This window comes from Capsella rubella, unplaced genomic scaffold (assembly GCF_000375325.1).
Source record: "Capsella rubella cultivar Monte Gargano unplaced genomic scaffold, Caprub1_0 scaffold_5, whole genome shotgun sequence".
In the NCBI taxonomy this organism is placed as follows: Eukaryota; Viridiplantae; Streptophyta; class Magnoliopsida; order Brassicales; family Brassicaceae; genus Capsella; species Capsella rubella.
The window spans coordinates 2,311,265-2,331,109 of record NW_006238919.1 but is presented as its reverse complement, the minus strand read 5'-3'; the positions used below and the strand labels follow the sequence as shown (position 1 = coordinate 2,331,109).

Here is a 19,845-nt window from a genome sequence, read left to right as displayed (position 1 = left end):
TTGAAATATCGGATTAATGGTATTTTAAATTTTTACTAAAATCGATTCAAATCTGTCCTATCATTTAATATAACGAGTTTGTGTTATTTTAAACTTGTAATATGTTTAAATATTCATAATTTTGACCTTTTATTAAATTTAGATACAGTAAAACTATAATTTAATATATTGTTAGAGTCGGACCAATGTAAAAAATTAATAAAGTTCGATAAGTGGATATTTTTAGTTTTGTAATTAATGCTAACATATTTTAGTTGTGCTTTAGGGAAAAAACACTTATACGTGTATTGCAGAAATGAGATGATAACATACTAGTTCCAAATAAAATCACAGCAAGAATAGAGCATGACAATAAATTAACCATGTCTAGAAGATAAAGGAAGAAGAGAAGATGACTATAGATTCACGAACTCATGCTTTGACTTATTCTTCCTAATATAACACTGATCAATCATACCATTCCAAAACACGTCCCTAGCAATATAGTGAAACTATTATCAAAAGCACACTTTTTTTGAAAACGTACAATCAAACAATAAATAGAGAAAGAATAAAGAACATGATAAATATGAGACGGCAAACACTCAATGAGTGTCGATCGAATGAAAATAAGTGAAAGTAACGTACTGTATAATTTGAAAACTAGACTTGATTCATTTTTTATTTATATCATTAAGAGATACATAAAACTATAAACTTGATCATGGAAAATCCTTATTTAACACAAATTAATCTGAATGAAGTAATACGATAGGTTTTGCCAAGATAGATACGCAAGACGCAAGTAGTAGGAAATGAGAACACTGCTTTACAGCAATGTCAATTAATCATTTAGTTTTTTCTTGTTAATTTCTTTTTCAGGAAGAAACAATGAGCAACATTGTTTTATCTCCCTTAAATTGTAAAACACACAAAATGATATTTTGACACATATACAATATGGGGAATGTACCACAAATAACTACATGTCATGGGTCTAACTAAAACTTTTTAAATCTAAGTATAATTTGATTATACACCAAAATTCATTTTAAATTTTAAATACATAATTATATTATATTAAAGTATTATATTTTAGAAAGTCTTTTACTGATATGGATGTTGTATGTTCTAAGAAGATGACATGACATAACGAAAAGAAACGAGACGACGTCAAGTGAAAGAAAAAAATTCGTTTAATTTTAAGTGGATCTGATCCAGTTACAGTTAGTGTTGTTGACTTGTTGGGCTAGTGTGTCTTTTAATATTTTTGGGAGTTAAAATAAATATAAACAATATTCGTTATTATAGCAAAGAGTAATAGAGAATTTGTTTTTAGTTTGGGAGAGCTCCCAGAGAATTTGACCCAACTTAACATCCTAACCAGTAACCATGTATACAGCCTAAGTTAGCTACGGAGCGAGCCTCCGGGCACTCTTGACTGCTTTTATATAGAAATGCAATCTCCATAGCATGATGTTGTCCTGAAAACAAAACAAAGTTCGGTTGAAAAACATAAGTTTAGTCTTCCATTTAAACTTATCAGGACCAGAGTGAAGATGTCATATGCACTTTCACAGAGAATCTATTATCTAGGCATTGCGTCTTACCGCCTCATCCAGGTTGACTATAAACTTATCATTGAAATCTCCATCAGATGTTATGCAATGGTTTCCTACTATTTCAGCAACACGGTTGAGATTTCTTTCAGGAAGCTCTTTGATTGATTTCTGAAGCTCACGGATTTCATCACGAGTCATAGGTCTGTTTTAGAGGAGTTAACAACACCACATAAGTATCGACTAACAAAGAACGTTATCACTTTATAAGGAAAACTCTTTAGCTGATCATATAATGGCACAAACCACGATGTATACCTGCAAGTGGCCACCACATCGTCAAGAAGATTCTCGAGTTCCTGCTGCATATTGTCCAGCTTTCAAAAGAAAACAAAAACCATATGAGAAGTAACTTAGATTTCCTGGAAGCTTGAAATACCAATGTGGAACAATGTACTGTAGGTTTAAAGAGGAAGTTCATTACTTTGGAAAACAGAACGTTCGAATACTGGGACGTTATGTTCTTGACCATATCAGGGTCAGACCTCAGAAGCAGTTGAATATCATCTTCCTGAAGATATTTTAAGAAAAGAAAGTTACAATATCCGAAAGATATACTTTTATACTTCAAGCAAGCGGAATTAACAACATATAAGTAAAAGACATACGCTCGCCCCTAGGGATTCCTCAGGAACAAAACTGCTCGGTGAAGATGACTGACATTTGTTGCCAAGCTGTGAAATCAGGGACATGGTGCATACACATTGCTGCAACTGCAAATGAATAGCAATAACATCGATATACTCCTCGATAAAACTAGCACAAAAAACGATATCAAAACTGTAACTTTGATGTTAATATACAACGTACCTCATCAACTTCTGGAGTCAGATTCCTCACACACTGCCTTAACAAGACATTCAAATTCTCTTTCTCGAAATTCGACATCCCAGCTCCTATCACACTCTCAGAATGCCTCTCACTGTCTTGTTGTTGATCATGATGACACGAGATCCTCTCACCTTGAGACAAAAGCTCAGCTACTTGAGATCTGTAATTGCTTAAAGAGTCTGGTTTGTTTCTTTGGATTCCAGGTGATAGAGACGCTTCTGCTGTTCGTTTAGGCATAGCTTCAAAAATCAAAATAAACACTGCAATGTGCACACAACAGACGAATACAATTTGAGAAATAAAAAACAAAACTTTGATTAAAAAACGCATCATACATAGAGGAGACCATACTCATTGAATCTATCATCAATGATCAAACCATGATCGCCACACAATCCTAGATTCCAGAATTCAATGGCTTAACGAAATTTATACGCTAGAAATTGTGATTACACAAGTTTCAATCAAAAGCTTCACAATAAACTATGAATCTGAGAGTAGTGGTAATCGAATTGGACATCGAAACGGAGAAAAAGTAGCGAACCCAATCCAGTATCGGAATCTCAAGAGTGAACACGTTACGGGAAGGAGTAAAATCTAAGGAGATGCGAAACTCACCGTGAAAAATGAAAATAGTGTCGCCGCTGGAAACTGCCGGCGAACTGATACGACGGAGAAACCGAAAAGGTTAAACAAAGATTTATCTTATTAAACTGCTTTGCCCTTTTTTGTTTTTTTTTCATGGACACGTGCGTCGTGGGCTTGTCATAAGCGTATGTCGTCAAAGAGTATGATTGGGCTTTATTTATATGGGCCTTAATTTATTAAGGTGTATTTTATTAGAAGTAGTGAAGTACATCACTGTTTTGTTGGCGTTTATCTAGTTTCTCATAAATACATCGGTTTTATTTTACTTTTTTCTCATAAAGCAAATATATTGAGTATTTTTTTTATAAACTATGTCGGTTAATTCGGTTAGTTTCAGTAAAGACGTATTGAAGTATTTAAGAGGGAACTACTTCTCGAAGGGTCACTACACTATTTATCCCGAGTTTAAAATGTTTTTCGACTAATGTTAAGGGTAGTCAGGTTCAGGGGCGGACCCACAGCCAAGGTGGTGGAGGCAGCTGCCATCAGCAAAAAAAAAAAAAAAAAAATTATTAAAAATTTATTAAATATTATTAGAAAACAAAATCTGTCCCCACAAAAAAAACTACTTTTCATCCTTTTTCTTGGTAAGCACATGAATCCATGTACCAAAAAAATATATATTAATATATAAATTAAAGACTTACTAATTTAGACCTAATTTTTTGTTATTTTCTTCTTCTTTGGTCCTTTAATTTCTTTGTGTGACAACAAATCAACGACTATCAATTTGTGAGTTTATTTTCCTGCTTTTTTTACAATCGTTTTTATTATATAAGCATTATTTTTAGTCAGTTAATTTTATTTAATCAGTTCAAGCTTATAACTATGTTTCCTGGAAAACATTATATAGGTTTTTATGTTATACATGACTATATTAGTTTTTGCAGTGATAATTGTTTATATGTTTATTCTATGGTTAAGCTTTTATGGAAGTTTGTTACATAATTCAAAAATATAAAATTAATAAATTTTAAAATATAAGTCTATAAATTCAAAATTTTCTAAATTTTTAATTAATAACATGTTTTTTTGTTTTTAATTATTTGAATCTGTCACAAATGAAAATGTGGTAAAAAGGTTTCAATTGTTAAATGAACGTCTGAGTGGTTTTGTAAGATGTTTTAAAGTTTTTACATGACAATTTTATGTTTTTATAATTTAGAAATTGATAGTTTTTTTACTATATTTTTGCCCCCATTAAACAAATTTTCTAGATCCGCCCCTGGTCAGGTTGTCTGCATTTTTTACTATCAGATAAACCAATTGGGATTTTGGTCCAATTAACAGATTTCCTACACAACTATGTTTCTAGGATGGATCGAAGAAATACATTGAGTTATGAGTCGATAAAAAAGATTTAAATTTTTTCCTATATTGATTCAATTATTTTTGTTTGTAACTAATTTAAGATTTGATTAATAACGTCGTTTAAAAATAATCGGTTAAAAGCTTTTTAGTGGTTGTGGAAAATACGGTTAAAAAGTAGGTGGTTACAAATATCGAAAAGAAAAAAAAAGTTATTAAGTTTACGATTGAAGAAATATATATGGTTTTGTTTTGACTTTTAGAGGTATGGTAGAGTATATTGCGAATTTAAATAAAAATAATTTTTAATTTCGTATGGAAGAGTACTCTATTTCGTATGGAAGAGTACCTCTATACTTTTAGAGAGTATGGAAGAGCATATATATATATATATACAGAGTACGAACAGATAAGTGATAACATGCAATAGAATAGTGAGATTTGCTATAAACTATAATATTACTTTCAATTTGAGAGTGTTTATTAAAAACTACAACATGGTTTAAAGTTCATTAAAACAAGTTGACAAGAGTAATAAAAAGTTAGTGGACACTATAACTATAACCAGTGGAAGAGGTAATTAACATAAATTTGTAAAATTACAACCTCTCTATCCTATGAAACTGTGAGACGATATGACTTTATGCAAGAGATGTTCACGTGTTATAAAGTGGTCCTAAATTTCACCATACACATGAGAAAATAAAATAGAACGTAGAGAGAGCATGATTGACTTTAGAGAAACCCAAATTAATAATATCTCTCAAATAAGATCAAAGATTCTTCAAGCCACTTGAAAGTTGAAACTACATTACCACTAAAATAAACTTTTAAACATGTTGACTTTACAGAGTAGCATTTAAAGGAACCCCCTTAAAGAGAATGAAAATAGCTAAGTTTAAAAACAGCAATAATTACATATAGATCAAAGTTTCTTCAAGCAACTTGGAAGTTGAAACTAAAATAATAAATAAATAAATAATAAAAACAACTCACCTGACCAACACGCGCGTGACCAACACGCGCCCGAAATATTTTCTCCCCAACTCGTCTTCTTCAACAAAACCTAGATCTACGCCGTCGTTTGCCTCTCCGGCACCGGCGCTCTTCGCCGTGGCTGTGAGAGGGCCCCCTGTGTCTCGTGCTACTTGGGTGCCTCTCCTAAGGCGATTTGACGAGCTTCAGAACATGGTCGCGGCGGCTAGGTTAACAGCAAATCTCTTAAGTGGCTCCATTGGCGTCGGCTCTCTTTGACTCCTCTCGAGTAACACGGCGGTTCCACCTCTCCGACGATCGACCTTCTCAACAGCCTTGCTCGAGGACAGCGGCTAGGGTTGTGTTATTTTTTCTCGAGGTGTTTCACGGCGGTTTACCCTCGCTCCGATTCTCGGTGTCGTGACTACTTGGCTTTGGTTTAGCAAAGGTGGTGTTTGGGTCTTCTCAGGTGAGTGGTTAGTGGAAGATGGTCTTGGCCTCTCTTTCTCTTCCCTTTTGGCATTTGACGAATCTTCTCAATAAGATTCACGGTGGTGTTTCTCACTCCGTCAAGGGTTTGGAAAGCTTGCCTCTCCTTCCCTCTGTGCTTGCTGCTTGTTCTTCCGATCTGTTCTCTCTGCTCCCGTCCTGTAGAGGCATCATTAGGGTGTGTCAAAGACAGGTGTGTGAGGTCGGAGCTCGAGCGTTTTAACTTCTTGTTTTAAATGTGCGGCTATTCAGGGAGTTGGAGCGATGCCGATGTCGTTTCTCTCATATCCGCCGGTTTAGCTAGCTGGTTTTAGCTGCTTAAGAGTTTTCTCCTTTGTCGTTCTCCATCGATCTTGCTTTGGTATTGCTCTCCAAGATCTTGCTGCTCCGTTTGGTGCACAAAGCTCTTGGGTGTTGGTTAGTCTTGATTTTGCTTTGTTCCCTTTGTGTGTTGCCTCTTTGTGGAGAAGAAATTTTGTTGGCTTGTGCTTTGGTTTGTGGATTAGCTAACTTGGCTGGTGGAGGAGCTAGTAAAACCTAAGGATTGTTTAGCGTTTGGTCGTATTGTTAGATTTGCTCTGTGCTAGCCGACCTCGGGGAATGAGCTTGGTAGAGTGAGCTAGCGCTTTCGTTTCCTTTGGTTCGTGTGGTTCCGCTCTGAGAAAGCTCATGGATTGTTCAAAATGCGTCTCTCACTTGATGAAGAGGGAGTCAGTGATTGAGAGCTCTTTGTTCTAAGCCGTTGACGGCTCAGTATTCTCGGACTACCGGTGAAAGGCTTCCATTCGCTATGGTTTTCTTTAAAGCGATCATTGCCCTTTGACAACATGTTTTTCTTCTCCTTGAGGTCTCATCTAGGTGAATCTTCAAAATCGTTAATCACTTCAATGACTCCAAAAGTGTAACCGCTTTTGTTGATGTCTATGGACTGATTGTGTTTATCACTTCATCTATTCCGAAAGCGTCACTGCTTTTGTCGATTGATGGACTGATTGTATTTTTGCTTCATGTTTTTTATTCTTTTTTTGCCATGGAACCAATCTATAGGTTTTACTTCATTGTAATTCCTAACTATTTTCATTATTAATGAAATATTTACATTCTTAGCAAAAAAAAAAAAAAAAAATAATAAATAAGTTTTGACAAACCTGAGCATGGTTGACTTGAGAGAGTAGTATATAAAGGAACCTTTATGAGAATGAATATACCAACTTCAAAACAACAAATTACCAATCCATATCTCAAGTAGATCAAAGTAGTCCTCCGTACGTAGAAACAACGACATGGCTAGTTGTCCTCGGTACGTAGAAGAGAAAACAAATGAAGGAATGGTTCTTAACCTAGCCACGCAGCATGGTTACATGGTATCCACTTCCAACAACTCCAAAGGTCTTTTAGCTGCTAGCTTGGGACGCACTAGCACCTTCATTCGGATCCCCACGAAATGCGAGAGAGAAACCCTAATAAATGATCCAAAACTTGAAGAAATGATGAATAAGGATGGCTTGACACCTTTGCATCGTGCGGCAATGGAAGGTTCTGTTGATATCCTTAGGGAGTTTCTTGACAAGGCTCCTTCTTCTTTCCACTCAGTGACACGAGGAAAGAAAGAAACTGTCTTTCATATAGCTGCGAGACACAAGAAGAACGAAGCCTTCATCTTCATGGCAAAGAGCCCCAAATTAGACCAACTTCTCTACCAGCTCGATGGAGAAGGCAATAATGTGCTTCACGTCGCTGCCTCCGTAGGCTCTATTGCTGTAAGTTTTCTCTTTCTCTCTATTTTTTTTATCGTTTTATGTGCTTAGACCAAAACATGTAGACTATATATAAACTAAGACCATCTCTATTGCCTATTTCTATTCTTTTCTAAAATAGAGCATTCTTTTGCCCCAATGTATTACTCTATATCTTCCTCTAAAATAGAAGTATGGTAAAAAAGATAGAGTTGAGTAACTCTACTCTATTCTACTCTATTTTAGAGCAAAATATAAAATATGGTTGGAACAAATGTTAAAATAGAGTGGGGTTGGAAATGCCCTAACAACATTAAAAAAAAAAAAACTAGAGTTAAAATGTTGTTTCTAAGTTTTATTTATGAGACTATAGAGTAACAACTTCTTGAGAAGTGATATGATTAAAACATAAAAATTTCGTTTTCTTGTTTATTTCCTAATTTCATTAATAAATTATATTTGGATATTATAATATTACAGCTTGTAAATTACATAATCGAAGAAACAAAAATAGAAGTCACTGCCAAGAACAAGAAGGGCTTTGCAGCCATTGACCTTCTCAACAAAGATGATGAAGGTTCCCGTCAGATATCTACTGCTCTGATGTGTGGTCCGGATTTATTAATTGAACACTCTTCAAGTACTAGAGAAGTGGGAACACTTGTGATCCAAGTAATTGACGAATTGAAGCAGCTCCAGATGCAGATGCTAAGAGTTCAAAGTAAAGTGACTCCAAACAAAGAAATGGAGATGCAACTAGAGGCTTTACAAAACGCTAGAAACACTATCACAATTGTTGCGGTCTTGATCGCATCGGTTACTTTCACGTGCGGTCTAAATCCGCCTGGTGGGGTTAATCAAGAAGGGAAAGCAGCCGCAGGAAGAACCCTAGCTTTCATGATCTTCTCTATAAGCAACAGCATCGCCTTGTTTACATCAGTGAGTATGGTCATTCTTCTCCTAAGCATTATACCTTACAGGGAGGATTCACTTAAGAAATTCTTAATCATCACACACTGGATGATGTGGGTGGCTGTAGCAGCCATGACAAGTGCTTATGTCGCTGCGGCATCAGTCACTTTACCACGGTTTAGAGAAAACAAATGGTTGGTTCATGCCACTGTTGCTATCGCTGGTTTGACACTAGGTGGTATGTTTATTTATCTACAGTTTAAGATGGCTAGATGCATGTTGAGGAGGCTGGTTTTTCGTAAATGCATGTCGTCGTTCACTTCAGTACCCAAGAATGGATCCTTAGACATGGCAGCTAATTCAATCCATGGTTACTATAGCTATTAAAATCATGTTCAAAAGATAGTAATATTATTATCCAACTTATATATATATTCACGTACCATAATAAGTGATTTAGCATCTACGATGTTATTTGTATATGTTGTATATGTATGCAACATTAATTTTCAGAACTCATTTCAAATTTAGTGTTTTCGTAGTCACATAGTATGAATCTATTATGAACTTCCACTATTAATACTAGATACTGTATATTTTAAGCTTAATTTTTAAATTTAATTTTGATGAAAACCATACAAATTAGTTCCACAAAACTAGTATTGAACATGAATATTACAATAGTCGTGTGTTGTTCTCTATTGTCTTGAAAATCGAAAAATTACCATCACCACATGTTTTCTCTTTTTTTTTTTTTTTTTGTCATCCCACATGTTCTCTCTTTTACTAACAAAAGATCAAACCAATAAAATTTTAAGACAAGTTCCGATGGACTCGGTCAACCAAAAACTTCGGTCAAATATGTAATAATCCCTATAAATTCAATTTTACTTCTTCCTTAATTTCTTCAAAATTACTCTTTTCTTTTTCTTTCACCTTTTCCATAAACACTCGAGAGACGTAATTAATCATTTAATTACTACAAAGACAAAAACACATTCACACACACACACACTTTACACACAAAATGACAATGACACTTAAGCTCCTATCTCTCGCCGTGGCCGCATTGGCCTTAACCACCGTCTTCGCCGCGGATGCACCAACACCCGCAAGCGCGCCTAAAGCCAACAATGGCGGTAAAAACTCAACCTCTCCTTCTCCGGCCGCGGCAGCGTCCCCAAAATCAACCGGCTCCGCTCCAACCACGCCGCCTACGCCTGCTCCCACCATGGCCAAGAAAAACTCCTCCGCAACTCCAAGCCCTTCCCCATCATCAGGCAGCAGCAACACCGCAAAGTCTCCGAAGTCATCATCTGCCAAAACTCCGGCTGCAAGCCCTGACTCAAGCTCCGACGATTCTTCCGAAGGTCCTACCAGCTCATCCGACGCACCTACCGGCTCCTCTCCGCCAGCTCCGACTCCAGACATGTCTCCATCATCCGACGATGGAACTGGCGCCAGTGACGGCCCTGACGCTTCTCCTCCGTCCGCAAGAGCCTCATTGCTTGAGATCTCTGTCTCCGGCTCTGTCCTCGCTGCCGTTGCATGGCTTTTCTTCATATAATTTGAAGATCATTAGTTTTTTGAGGCTTTCATATTATATTTAAAACTATATATTAAACGTTCCATATTCATTTTTTCGGGTTATTCTAAACAGTTCTCGTTCCGATCCGATTTTTAAACACGTTAAATTCGCGTGCATAGTACGGAAGGTTAGGATTTGATCTTGTTATAAAAATGTTTAGTTGTATTATTTATGATTTTGATTTGTTTATGTAATCTTTAGTTGTTATATCAATAACCATGCATGGTATCCTCATGGTTCCAAGGCTCTATTTTTGTTTTAATTACATCCATTTTTGAAATGATCCTTGCATGGCTAGTATTTACCCATCTCTTCGTGGAAAACAATGCTGAGCAACGTAAAAATGAAAAATCCATAATAAACGAAATAAAAATTACAGAACCATCGATATTCATTTAAATTGTTATAAGGTTATTGCTTTACAAATTTAACTATACAGCTTTGTGAATGAGAATGGTACGTGTGATCATGCGTATCTTTGAAGAATCAGGTCGTAAACCTCTGTCGTTGGCAATTAGTGTTATGGTATGGCCTCCATTTACTAGATCCTCAACAAACTCATTTATCTGATCAGCAGCTTGTTCACCGCAAGGTCCTAATCGACAAAATCCAGAGAAGCTCTCTTAGAAGTTTTATTGAAACAAATTCAAGAAATTTGGGCTAATCTAGAGTTTTGAATAATTAGCCTCGGGTTTGAAAAGGGCTGGTCTTATTATAATTTTGTGCATAGGTTGAGGTTATAGAGCTTTCACAATTATAAACATAAAAAAATGGATGTAATTTTATAGATGATTTTGTATAGTTTTTCCTTTTCAGTTTTCACATTACATGAATCAAACAAACTAGTTAAAAATACCCTAACCATATTCTAAAAATAGCTAACATTTATAACCATTTTCTAATAATTAGAGAAAAAGGAACAGCTCATGAACCCAAATATGAGTCAAGAAAAAACAACTCCTAACCGTAAATAACAACAAGCTCACCAAAAATGTCCATCTCCTTTACAAGTTTAAATTCTCAATCTCCATCTCCCCCATTCACTTTTATCATCCTTGATTGTTTTAAATCGATCTGCGTTGCAAACCTCATAAGAATCCCCTAAGCTCTTTGTGAATCAGCTAAGATAATATAACCCCAAAGAGTTATATTCAAATAAAAGAGCTTAGGGGATCAATATCAACACATATAAACCAATGGCCAACCACTTCTTATTTGTATTCTTTATCATAGTTCTAACCGTCATTAATGGAATCTCAGCAGCTGATGATTCTGGAAAGTCTCAACCGCCTTCTCCATCAAAGACCGTTGCTGACAACAAAGCAAAAGCTGATAACTCAACAAAGAACTTGATAAATAGTCTTGGACCGTCTCAAGATTATGCGGATTACGAAATCCCCTTAGAACTTGCACCAGACGGTGTCACGGTGGTGGGGGATTACGTGCCTGCTAGTAACGACGGCGGAAGAGGTGTCACCGATACGCTTGCACAACCTGAAGAGGAAAAAACAACGCCGCCACCGAGCTCCGCCTCTAGATCGTCTTCAACAGTTTTGGCTGTTGTTGTTGCGGTTGGAGGAGCCATCTTATTTTTCTTTTGAAACGGACAAAAGATAAAATTTATATGTTGTTCGATATATCAATCATAGAGTGTGCAACATGAGATGGTTTTTTATTTGTGTAACGTCAAATTTGATTTTGCGTTGAGCCTTTTTTTTTTAATGTTATTTCTTTGTGTCAACAGGAAATTTCATTAGTAAAATGTCGAAATAGCATAATTAATCTCAGTGTCATATATTCAAAATAATCAGAGGAAAGGCCATGTTTCTTAGCCAAAACATCAACTTATCTAGTAGATATGATCGATGAGTCCATGCAATCTTTGCGTCTTCAAAACGTGTTTTGTAAATACTTCAGATCATTGCCGTCCATCAGATCACCAATTAGTTTTACAATTCACCTTCAATACCATCTTCATGTATCATACATTTTTACATTGCGAAATGCCTGACTATTGATACAAATCATAAAACATCGAGCCAAAGCCGAATGTCTTTAATTTTTTTTTAGATAGACTTAGGCCGTGTTCTTTTCGGAGTCGCGCGACTCTGAACGACGATTGTCTTAAAAGTAAATATATTATGTAAATATTTATAATTTAAAAGGTATAAATGTAATTTTTTAAAATTCATGATAAAAATTAGATTTTTTGGGTGAGATCCATCGTCTTCTCCATTAAATTCCATAAAAATTCTTCCATGATTTTTGAATCAGCGACAGTTGCAACATCAAAATAGAGTATGGGTGGTGTTGCCACTAATTGTAGGCTTCAAGCGATTTTAGAATTATAAAAAAATGATCGCACGGCAAAAAATGCAGAAGAAGGAAGAGAAGATTTAAGAGTGACTGTTGCTATTTATTGATGACTGAGTCGCAATCGCAGCGATTGTGCCCCGAACAGGACCTTACTAGTTTAGTAGTAATACTTTTAAAATAGATTAAGAAACCGTGACCATAAGTAAAAGTACTAGGATGTCACAATTTTTTGGGTTCCCCCCCCCCCTCCCATTATGACAATTGTTATATTTTTAATTTCAAAACAAAAATCTGAAAATATAAATATGTGTTGAAAAACAAATATAACTATAAATTTTTTCTAAACCGAAACAAAATAACACATTTCTTAATTATTCTTCTCTTTTTTCGCAAAAAAAAACCACATATTAGTTGTACCATGAATCAAGTATTAACTATCAAGAAAAAAGAAGGAAAATATCTATCAAGCTCATTTGTTATAGTCAGCAGGACAAGAAGAATGTGTACTGTCCGAGAAAATTGGACGTAAACAACATCCTCTTTGGCGTTTGAACGTGTTGCCGACAACTTTATGGCATTGGCCCGGTTTTTCCATGTCAACTCAATCGATCAACGTGCAATTTCATCTTCGTGATTGGCTGAACAAAATCTTTATTGACAAAACTTTATTAGTGGATTCATGTTATATAGTACTCATAATTGAAGTTTCTTCCTCAAATCACTAAAAGAGTTCCACCTTATGGTCGTAATTATTAGTTAAGGTAGAATGAAATTTTTTATACTAATTAGTAATTACCGAGCCCAAAAAATATCATAAATAATATTAGTTTATGGATGGTTGATGTTGAAAACTAAAGTACGTAGAAATGATGATAATTTCTAGCTTGAAAATTATATTGATATAAAATCTGAAAATCATCAACCTCTCGCAAATGTCTTAGAGACATAGCAGACGCATTACACTTATAACATTACATTTTTAAAGACATTCTCCTTAGAAAAAACAAAAACTCTTACCATTTGTTAAACATAAGCACCATTGCAAAAACAATGATTCTTTAAAATATTTTATCTCATTAACACGGACGGCCGCGACGACAGCCTAAAGTGCCTGCCGTCGTCGTGATAGAACCCACAAGCGACGATGGCCTCGCGCTAAGACTCGAAGCTCTTGCATAAGTCGAAGGTGCTTCGGCACCCGACTCCCGGAAATAAGCTCCGTTCAACAACATATCACCTTCCGATCTCCAGTTCCAATCTCTCCATTGGCTCTCCGGTGCATCCTCATGTTTAGTAACCTATCCATATAGACGAATTTAACACACGTAAATATATAAATAAATGTCACATATTTATAAACATTTATGAAAAATAATATGTATACCTCTTTATTAAATCGAGTGTTTGGGGCGAGAAATCTATTCCCTTGGCTGTATATAGTTGGAGAAGCACTTCCTCCAATTGCATACATTTCCCAATGAGTATAATCATTGTTCACTACATGGAAATATCCATGCCTGCATCTGTTTTATTTATTTTATAAACAAAACCCCCAAAATATTAGCATTTTATGGTTTTAAAAGTTTAAAACAATTGAAATATGTTCTCTTAGTTTTCTCAAAGTTTCTCATATTAATATCATTCAAGTTTTTCATCCATGCATCTCCCAATATCTAATATACAAACACTATACAACAATGACATAATTAAAACCACTATAATCGTTCTCTAACCCACTGAAGTAAAATGGTAACGAATATGTTTTATATAACGAATGGCCGACACTAGTATTTGGTTATTGTTGTATATTCACTTCAATTCGTATCTACAGTTACTAAAATAAATCTTCTATATAGCGATGTGATCGATCCATAGTGGTTTAAAAGTCTCATTCCGCTTTTGTTGACTTCTTCCATACTCTATAGTCTCTAAAGCAAAGCTTTCACATTCAAACTAGTCTTTATGGGCGTGCTTCGCATGCAAGCCTAATATATATATGTATTCTAACTAACTATTGATACATCTATATATGTGCACGCAATGAGGGGTATAAGAGTAAGTTTCTTACCGTGGCATCCTTTGTACAAGTCCTTCTCCGAAATGGTTAAACGCAATTGTGACTTGCATATTCTTGTCCTGAGTGTAACTATCACTATGTCCTAAAAGCATGACCTTGTCGTGGTGAGTCATGTGGTTGTTCGATATGGTTATAGCCGTCGAACCATGTATAGCGTCTATGAGTCCATCGTCGCAGTTAGACAACGAGCAATGGTCAATCCACACGTGTTTCCCTCCAAATATCGCCACCGCGTCTCCATCGGATGGCATCCAATATCCGGTGTGACGTGGACCATCTCTAATCATGCCACCTACATACACAAAAAATATTAGCAATGTATACTTTTCTCTATACTAGAACATTTTTTGAGTTATTATGTATATAAAGTCTTTTAAATTTGTCTCACCTGGTCCTGGTTTGCAATCATGGATGTTAATGCCATGAATGATGATGTTGTTTGCGTAATGGATCTTTAAGCATGGTCCATTGGTAATGTGAACACTCGAGCCTCTACCATCAATGGTCTTGAAAGATGAGATGATAAGTTCTTTTTTAAGCCTAATGACCATATCTCTCTTGAAAATGATCCATAATGGTTCTTCTTGTGTGACCGCATGTCTCAGCGTTCCAGGTCTAGGGTTCACAGGATCATCGTTGGACGGATCCGTAACTACGTAGAATCGTCCACCGCGCCCTCCCATAGCATTTTTGCCAAATCCGATGGCGCAATCGGCTAACCGTTGGCGGTTTGTTTCCCAATTCGGGTCACACCGCCAACAATCGTCGATAGGATTTCCTGTTCTGCAAGATAGGTAGGACAAACTCCTCCTTGATGCATTGAATACACTTCTACAAAGAGAAAAAAAAAATAGACAAAAATTCTTATTAATTAAAAAACTGATCATTCTGTAAATAAATGTGAAACATTTAATATGTGGATAAAAAGTGTACAGTTGAAAAAGGAAAAAAGATGAAAGACTTAAATGTGAACATATTATGTTGGTTGAGGATAAAAAAATGTTGGACAGACACAATTGGAATTTATATTCACTAGCTAACTTCACTTTAACCCTTTGTGAAATTACAAATACAGTCGTTCACATAAAGCCCTTTGATGGGAAACTATCATGTGAACCATAGTAATTCATTAAACTTTCTCTTAATTAGAAAAATAAGACGTTAAAAACTGTAAATGTGAATCATTAATTCATTAGTAATAACGAATTCAGCAAAATAATCGTAAGACACTAGGTTTGAACCAGCGGTACACCGCGGGACAATTTGTTTTTTTTTTATTATGTATTTTTAATTTCTTTAAAAATATATTTCTAATTTGTTTTTTTTTTTCTTTGCTAGTAAAACATAGTTATAAATTGTACAATCGAATCAATTATGAGTTACGCGAGTTTACGACACTTTTACTCGTATATGTATAATTAAATGTATCACAATTACGTACAAATAAGTTTTACAGAAGCTAGCCACATTGTTATAATAAAACTTGAAACCATCCTATTCATTCATACGTACCTGTTAACTTCATCAACTACTAGATTTGGATCTTGAACATGCGTCACCGACGAACTCGAAGAAAATGCAACCGTGTTCAAGATTGATAGAAGAAGTAGAAGAGCGTAAGCTGTATTAGAATACGAAGACATTATCCTAAAGATGGATTGAGAGAAGTCTTTGTGATTCTTGTTTTTGTGTGTTTTGTGTTGAAGCTTGTTATTGTCGGAAAGTATTTAAAGAGGAAGAAGAAGAGTTCCGGGAGTGAAGGCGTGATTTATTTTTTAAATTATATTTTCTTGAACATATATATTATATAGTTTTTATTAAAGTCACAATGTGATTGGGGACCTACGTTATCGTAATTTCAGGTGAACGTATAAACCAAAAACGGTTAATGTTTGTGAAACCGTTAATTGGGTTTAGTTTATAGTCAAAAAGGTAGTTTGCTTAATGTCAACCTTATTGACCTCGAACGATGCCGTTTTCATAATTTCTTCACTTGTCTTCTTCACATTTGCAATCAAAGAAACGAAATCACAGCAACAAATTTGTGTGAGTGGGTGTTTAAACGAAATGATGAGTTTTTTGGTGAAAGTAAAAAACAAAAAACCTACTAACCGTTAATTGAGCATGGTAGTCAAAAGTAACTGCCTAAAAGTCAACTTTTTCGACATTGAGAAATGAGAACGGTGCCGTTTCTTGGTGTGTTTTTTTCTTCCTTTAATTTTTTACATTTAAAGAACATTTTGTTTATGATATCATTATATGTTTCCTCATTACATCATATGTTTTATTATTATCATATTGTATGGTAATAGCATCTCATCACAATTCTAAGATTAGAACATATTGGTTGGCTACTATGGACTGTCACTCTTACTATAACATTAGTTTCTGTTGTTCCAAGTTTTGTTTTCAATGGTTGGAATTGTTTGTTTATCGTTAAGATGAATACCTAAGTTAACATTCTAGAATGTGATAACCAAAGTATATACGATCACTCCAACGGCATATATGTTTCTATCTCATTGAAAATATCATTTAAAAATCGAAATCGAATGATTCCATTTTGAGTACCTCTTATTTGTACTCTTACTGAAAAAATTCTAAATCCAAACTGTTAACCAAAACTCAATATTATATCGTCAAAAAGAAAAACATTATGAAAATGAGAGACTAAATGTGTTGAGCATTTGAGTTGGTTAATATATATACAGGCGTAAGACACATACTGTTTTTCTTTCTTCATGTACCCACTAGTGATGATTGTATGATGGATATCCAAAACTTGAGTCTAAAATAAGATAACTAAATGGCAAAAATGATAGTCACTCCAAACTATTATTTCTATCTCACCATACCATCCAAAAATCAAAGTGAAATGTTTCATTTTGATCATTTTTATGTTTATTTTTCTGATTAAAAGATAAATCGAGTTCTTTTTTGTTCTTGAATGTAAATTGAAAACCATAGTCCGATACTCTTTTTGTTTGTCATCCGTCCAATACTCTTGTCTTTGATTTAACCTTACATTATGAGCATATTGTTCTCGAAATATGGTATTTCTACTGATACTATGTCCCATATGATATTTTTTAAGTATTATGGTCTCTGGTTTTAAAAATACATGAATTTATTTTTAAATCCGCTTAACTATATAAAAAAACACTTGTACAATTTTTGTTTTTGACATTCCAAAACCATTAGAAAAAAACATGAAAATGGATACATCCACACCTAACTCATTTTCTTTAGATACTTTCTTGTTTGTTCAACCATTTATCACGATCACATACATTATAACCACATCCCTCTCCCTCAAATATTCTGATATGATTTTCATTCAATTCCTTTGAAAAAGATCACATGATTTGCTAGAAGATAATCATCAAGTATGGGCTTGTGGTTTAGTTTAGCATAAACCCAATATAAATATATGAGCTGGGCCTCCAACAATAATGGAGAACTTTTTTTTTCTCAAGTACTTTCCAAAACTTATTACAATCTTGGCATGTAAGTTCTATCTATACTAATTAAACACAATCAATACGAGTTTTAGAAGGAGATTGTCTATGACTTAATTGTATGATTCTTATTATTTTCTTTGTCAACTTGAATATTTAAAATTTGGAAAAAATAAAGTCAAACACAATGAAATCAAAAAGTAAAATAAAAAGTTTATATTATTATATATAAGAGTATTAAATATGTGAATTCGTATAAATAACTCACTATATATATTTCATTCATGAATTAATCTTTTAGGCACTGCAAACTAATACTCCCTCTGTTTCATTATAAGTGATGTTTAAGGTTTTGGCACACTAAATAATAAAACATATAACTTACCAATTTTCCATAAAAACATCATAACTAATATGAATTCAACCAATAAGAAAATATGGTCTAAAATATAATTGGTCAAAAAATATTAAATACATTAAATTTTTGCATAGGAAATTGAAAACATCACTTATACTAAAACAAAAAAAAATTGGTTAAAACATCACTTATAATGAAACAGAGGGAGTATATACTTACGTACGTAAAAGTATGATTCTTAGTATTTCTTTAGTCAAACTTGTATGAAATTAAACACCATATGGGGAAAATAAAGTCAAACAACATGAAATCTAAGTTTTTTTTTTAACCAAAAAAAAAAAGAAAAAAGCAAAGTAGAAGATACAAATGCGATCAAATACGATTACCTTGAGATTTGATTATACAACAGAAAATTCATTGAAAAAGCTTTTAAAAAATTACAATCATTTCACTGTGAAAGGTATTTGGCAATTTTTGTATGTTCTTTGTTTTTTATTTATTATTATTTACGTTTAAAGTTAGAAAACCGTGAAATGGTGGATAGAAAAAGACGAATATAACAGCGAGATTATTGCAAGAGACAACACGAGAAACAGCTAGTTGTAATAATGCTGCTGCCATTTGTATTTTATTAAACTAATTTAATCTGTCATATTGATTGATATAACATATTATTAGAGTAATGAAAAGTGATTTGTGGGGCAATATTTTTTTTATTCATGTCACAAACACTAACGGAATCAACAAGTGTGCAATCATTATTAAAGACCAAAATATTTTAACAAGAAACGGCCAGTTGTATTCAAAAGTAAAAAAAAAGGAACAGCTCTTTTCTGGTTTAGATATACTCAACCGGTAAAAATAGCTAAAATCAATCTAAACTATTTTCTGCAAGTATTTTTATATCTAAATTTTGATATTCGGCAAATATCAATTTAAACTCACAAAAAATTCAAATTCCCAACTTAAACTATATGAAATCAGCCAAAATCAACATATATCAAAACGATGTTAGTAACGAGAACTCTAAACTCACGAAACGACATTATATTACTCAACTCTGATATTCCTTCATTGTCAGGATGTCGGCTGATTCATCGCCGATAAATGTTTAACTAACACCGTTTCGATATATGTTCATTTTGGCTGATTTCATATAGTTTAGATCAAGAATTTAAATTTTTTATGAGTTTAAATTGCTATTTACCAGATATCATAGTTTGGATATGAAAATACCGTCAACAAATAGTCTGGTTGATTTTCGCTATTTTTCCTATACTCAACTCTACACTAAATTACGAAGGAACATACGATATATCTTTTGTTGATATTACAAACAATCAAAAAAATTTTTTTGTAAATACCACTAAAATAAGTTTTATCAAATTAACATGTTCATTGTTTCCGTAAATGACACCATTAGTGTTTGATGATGATAATAATTGTCATCATTATAATTTTACTGTACTCACATCTTATTTTGTTTGTTAAATACCTAATTACGTAACTATTAAAATTATTATTTTAATTAACAAAAATTCCCAATCCACA

At 34.0% G+C, this 19,845-nt stretch overlaps 5 protein-coding genes across 6 annotated transcripts; 2 read left to right on the top strand and 3 right to left on the bottom strand.

Moving 5' to 3' along the window:
• Nucleotides 1–1,262: 1,262 nt before the first annotated feature.
• LOC17885913 lies at nucleotides 1,263–3,130 on the bottom strand. The gene is made up of 7 exons (XM_006291694.2): nucleotides 3,048–3,130; nucleotides 2,409–2,689; nucleotides 2,207–2,311; nucleotides 2,023–2,109; nucleotides 1,857–1,915; nucleotides 1,590–1,743; nucleotides 1,263–1,463 (listed from the first exon to the last, which is right to left on the bottom strand). Exons 2-7 carry the CDS (start codon nucleotides 2,664–2,666, stop codon nucleotides 1,392–1,394), a joined length of 735 nt encoding a protein of 244 aa, XP_006291756.1. The 5' UTR covers nucleotides 2,667–2,689; nucleotides 3,048–3,130; the 3' UTR covers nucleotides 1,263–1,391.
• Nucleotides 3,131–7,132: 4,002 nt separating this feature from the next.
• Nucleotides 7,133–8,884, top strand: LOC17887198 (ankyrin repeat-containing protein ITN1). Its single transcript, XM_006292269.1, has 2 exons — nucleotides 7,133–7,609; nucleotides 8,066–8,884. The coding sequence occupies exons 1-2, from the start codon at nucleotides 7,133–7,135 to the stop codon at nucleotides 8,882–8,884; spliced, it is 1,296 nt and encodes a 431-aa protein (XP_006292331.1).
• A 564-nt stretch (nucleotides 8,885–9,448) lies between these two features.
• Nucleotides 9,449–10,137, bottom strand: LOC17886098. Its single transcript, XM_023783418.1, has one exon. It carries the CDS (start codon nucleotides 10,058–10,060, stop codon nucleotides 9,497–9,499), a length of 564 nt encoding a protein of 187 aa, XP_023639186.1. The 5' UTR covers nucleotides 10,061–10,137; the 3' UTR covers nucleotides 9,449–9,496.
• A 995-nt stretch (nucleotides 10,138–11,132) lies between these two features.
• Nucleotides 11,133–11,903, top strand: LOC17886518. The gene has a single exon (XM_006292760.2). It carries the CDS (start codon nucleotides 11,282–11,284, stop codon nucleotides 11,684–11,686), a length of 405 nt encoding a protein of 134 aa, XP_006292822.1. The 5' UTR covers nucleotides 11,133–11,281; the 3' UTR covers nucleotides 11,687–11,903.
• Nucleotides 11,904–13,295: 1,392 nt separating this feature from the next.
• Nucleotides 13,296–16,158, bottom strand: LOC17887442 (putative pectate lyase 11). Of its 2 annotated transcripts, none has more exons than XM_006291158.2 (5): nucleotides 15,991–16,158; nucleotides 14,867–15,309; nucleotides 14,470–14,770; nucleotides 13,786–13,924; nucleotides 13,296–13,699 (listed from the first exon to the last, which is right to left on the bottom strand). In XM_006291158.2, the coding sequence occupies exons 1-5, from the start codon at nucleotides 16,119–16,121 to the stop codon at nucleotides 13,478–13,480; spliced, it is 1,236 nt and encodes a 411-aa protein (XP_006291220.1). In that variant the 5' UTR covers nucleotides 16,122–16,158; the 3' UTR covers nucleotides 13,296–13,477. The 2 variants fall into 2 exon arrangements, with proteins under 2 accessions (XP_006291220.1, XP_023638674.1); XM_023782906.1 differs by having other exon boundaries at nucleotides 14,867–15,306.
• Nucleotides 16,159–19,845: the final 3,687 nt, after the last annotated feature.

Excerpts from the sequence above, each read along its gene's own strand:
- LOC17885913 (XM_006291694.2), bottom strand. The coding sequence starts at position 2,666 with ATGCCTAAACGAACAGCAGAAGCGTCTCTATCACCTGGAATCCAAAGA. Across the intron at positions 2,110-2,206 it reads AGGAATCCCTAGGGGCGAGC|GAAGATGATATTCAACTGCT; the intron begins GTATGTCTTTTA and ends AAATATCTTCAG. Across the intron at positions 1,744-1,856 it reads GATGTGGTGGCCACTTGCAG|ACCTATGACTCGTGATGAAA; the intron begins GTATACATCGTG and ends CCTCTAAAACAG.
- LOC17887198 (XM_006292269.1), top strand. The coding sequence starts at position 7,133 with ATGGCTAGTTGTCCTCGGTACGTAGAAGAGAAAACAAATGAAGGAATG. Across the intron at positions 7,610-8,065 it reads CCTCCGTAGGCTCTATTGCT|CTTGTAAATTACATAATCGA; the intron begins GTAAGTTTTCTC and ends ATAATATTACAG.
- LOC17886098 (XM_023783418.1), bottom strand. The coding sequence starts at position 10,060 with ATGAAGAAAAGCCATGCAACGGCAGCGAGGACAGAGCCGGAGACAGAG.
- LOC17886518 (XM_006292760.2), top strand. The coding sequence starts at position 11,282 with ATGGCCAACCACTTCTTATTTGTATTCTTTATCATAGTTCTAACCGTC.
- LOC17887442 (XM_006291158.2), bottom strand. The coding sequence starts at position 16,121 with ATGTCTTCGTATTCTAATACAGCTTACGCTCTTCTACTTCTTCTATCA. Across the intron at positions 14,771-14,866 it reads TGATTGCAAACCAGGACCAG|GTGGCATGATTAGAGATGGT; the intron begins GTGAGACAAATT and ends TTGTGTATGTAG. Across the intron at positions 13,925-14,469 it reads CTTGTACAAAGGATGCCACG|ATGCAGGCATGGATATTTCC; the intron begins GTAAGAAACTTA and ends TAAATAAAACAG.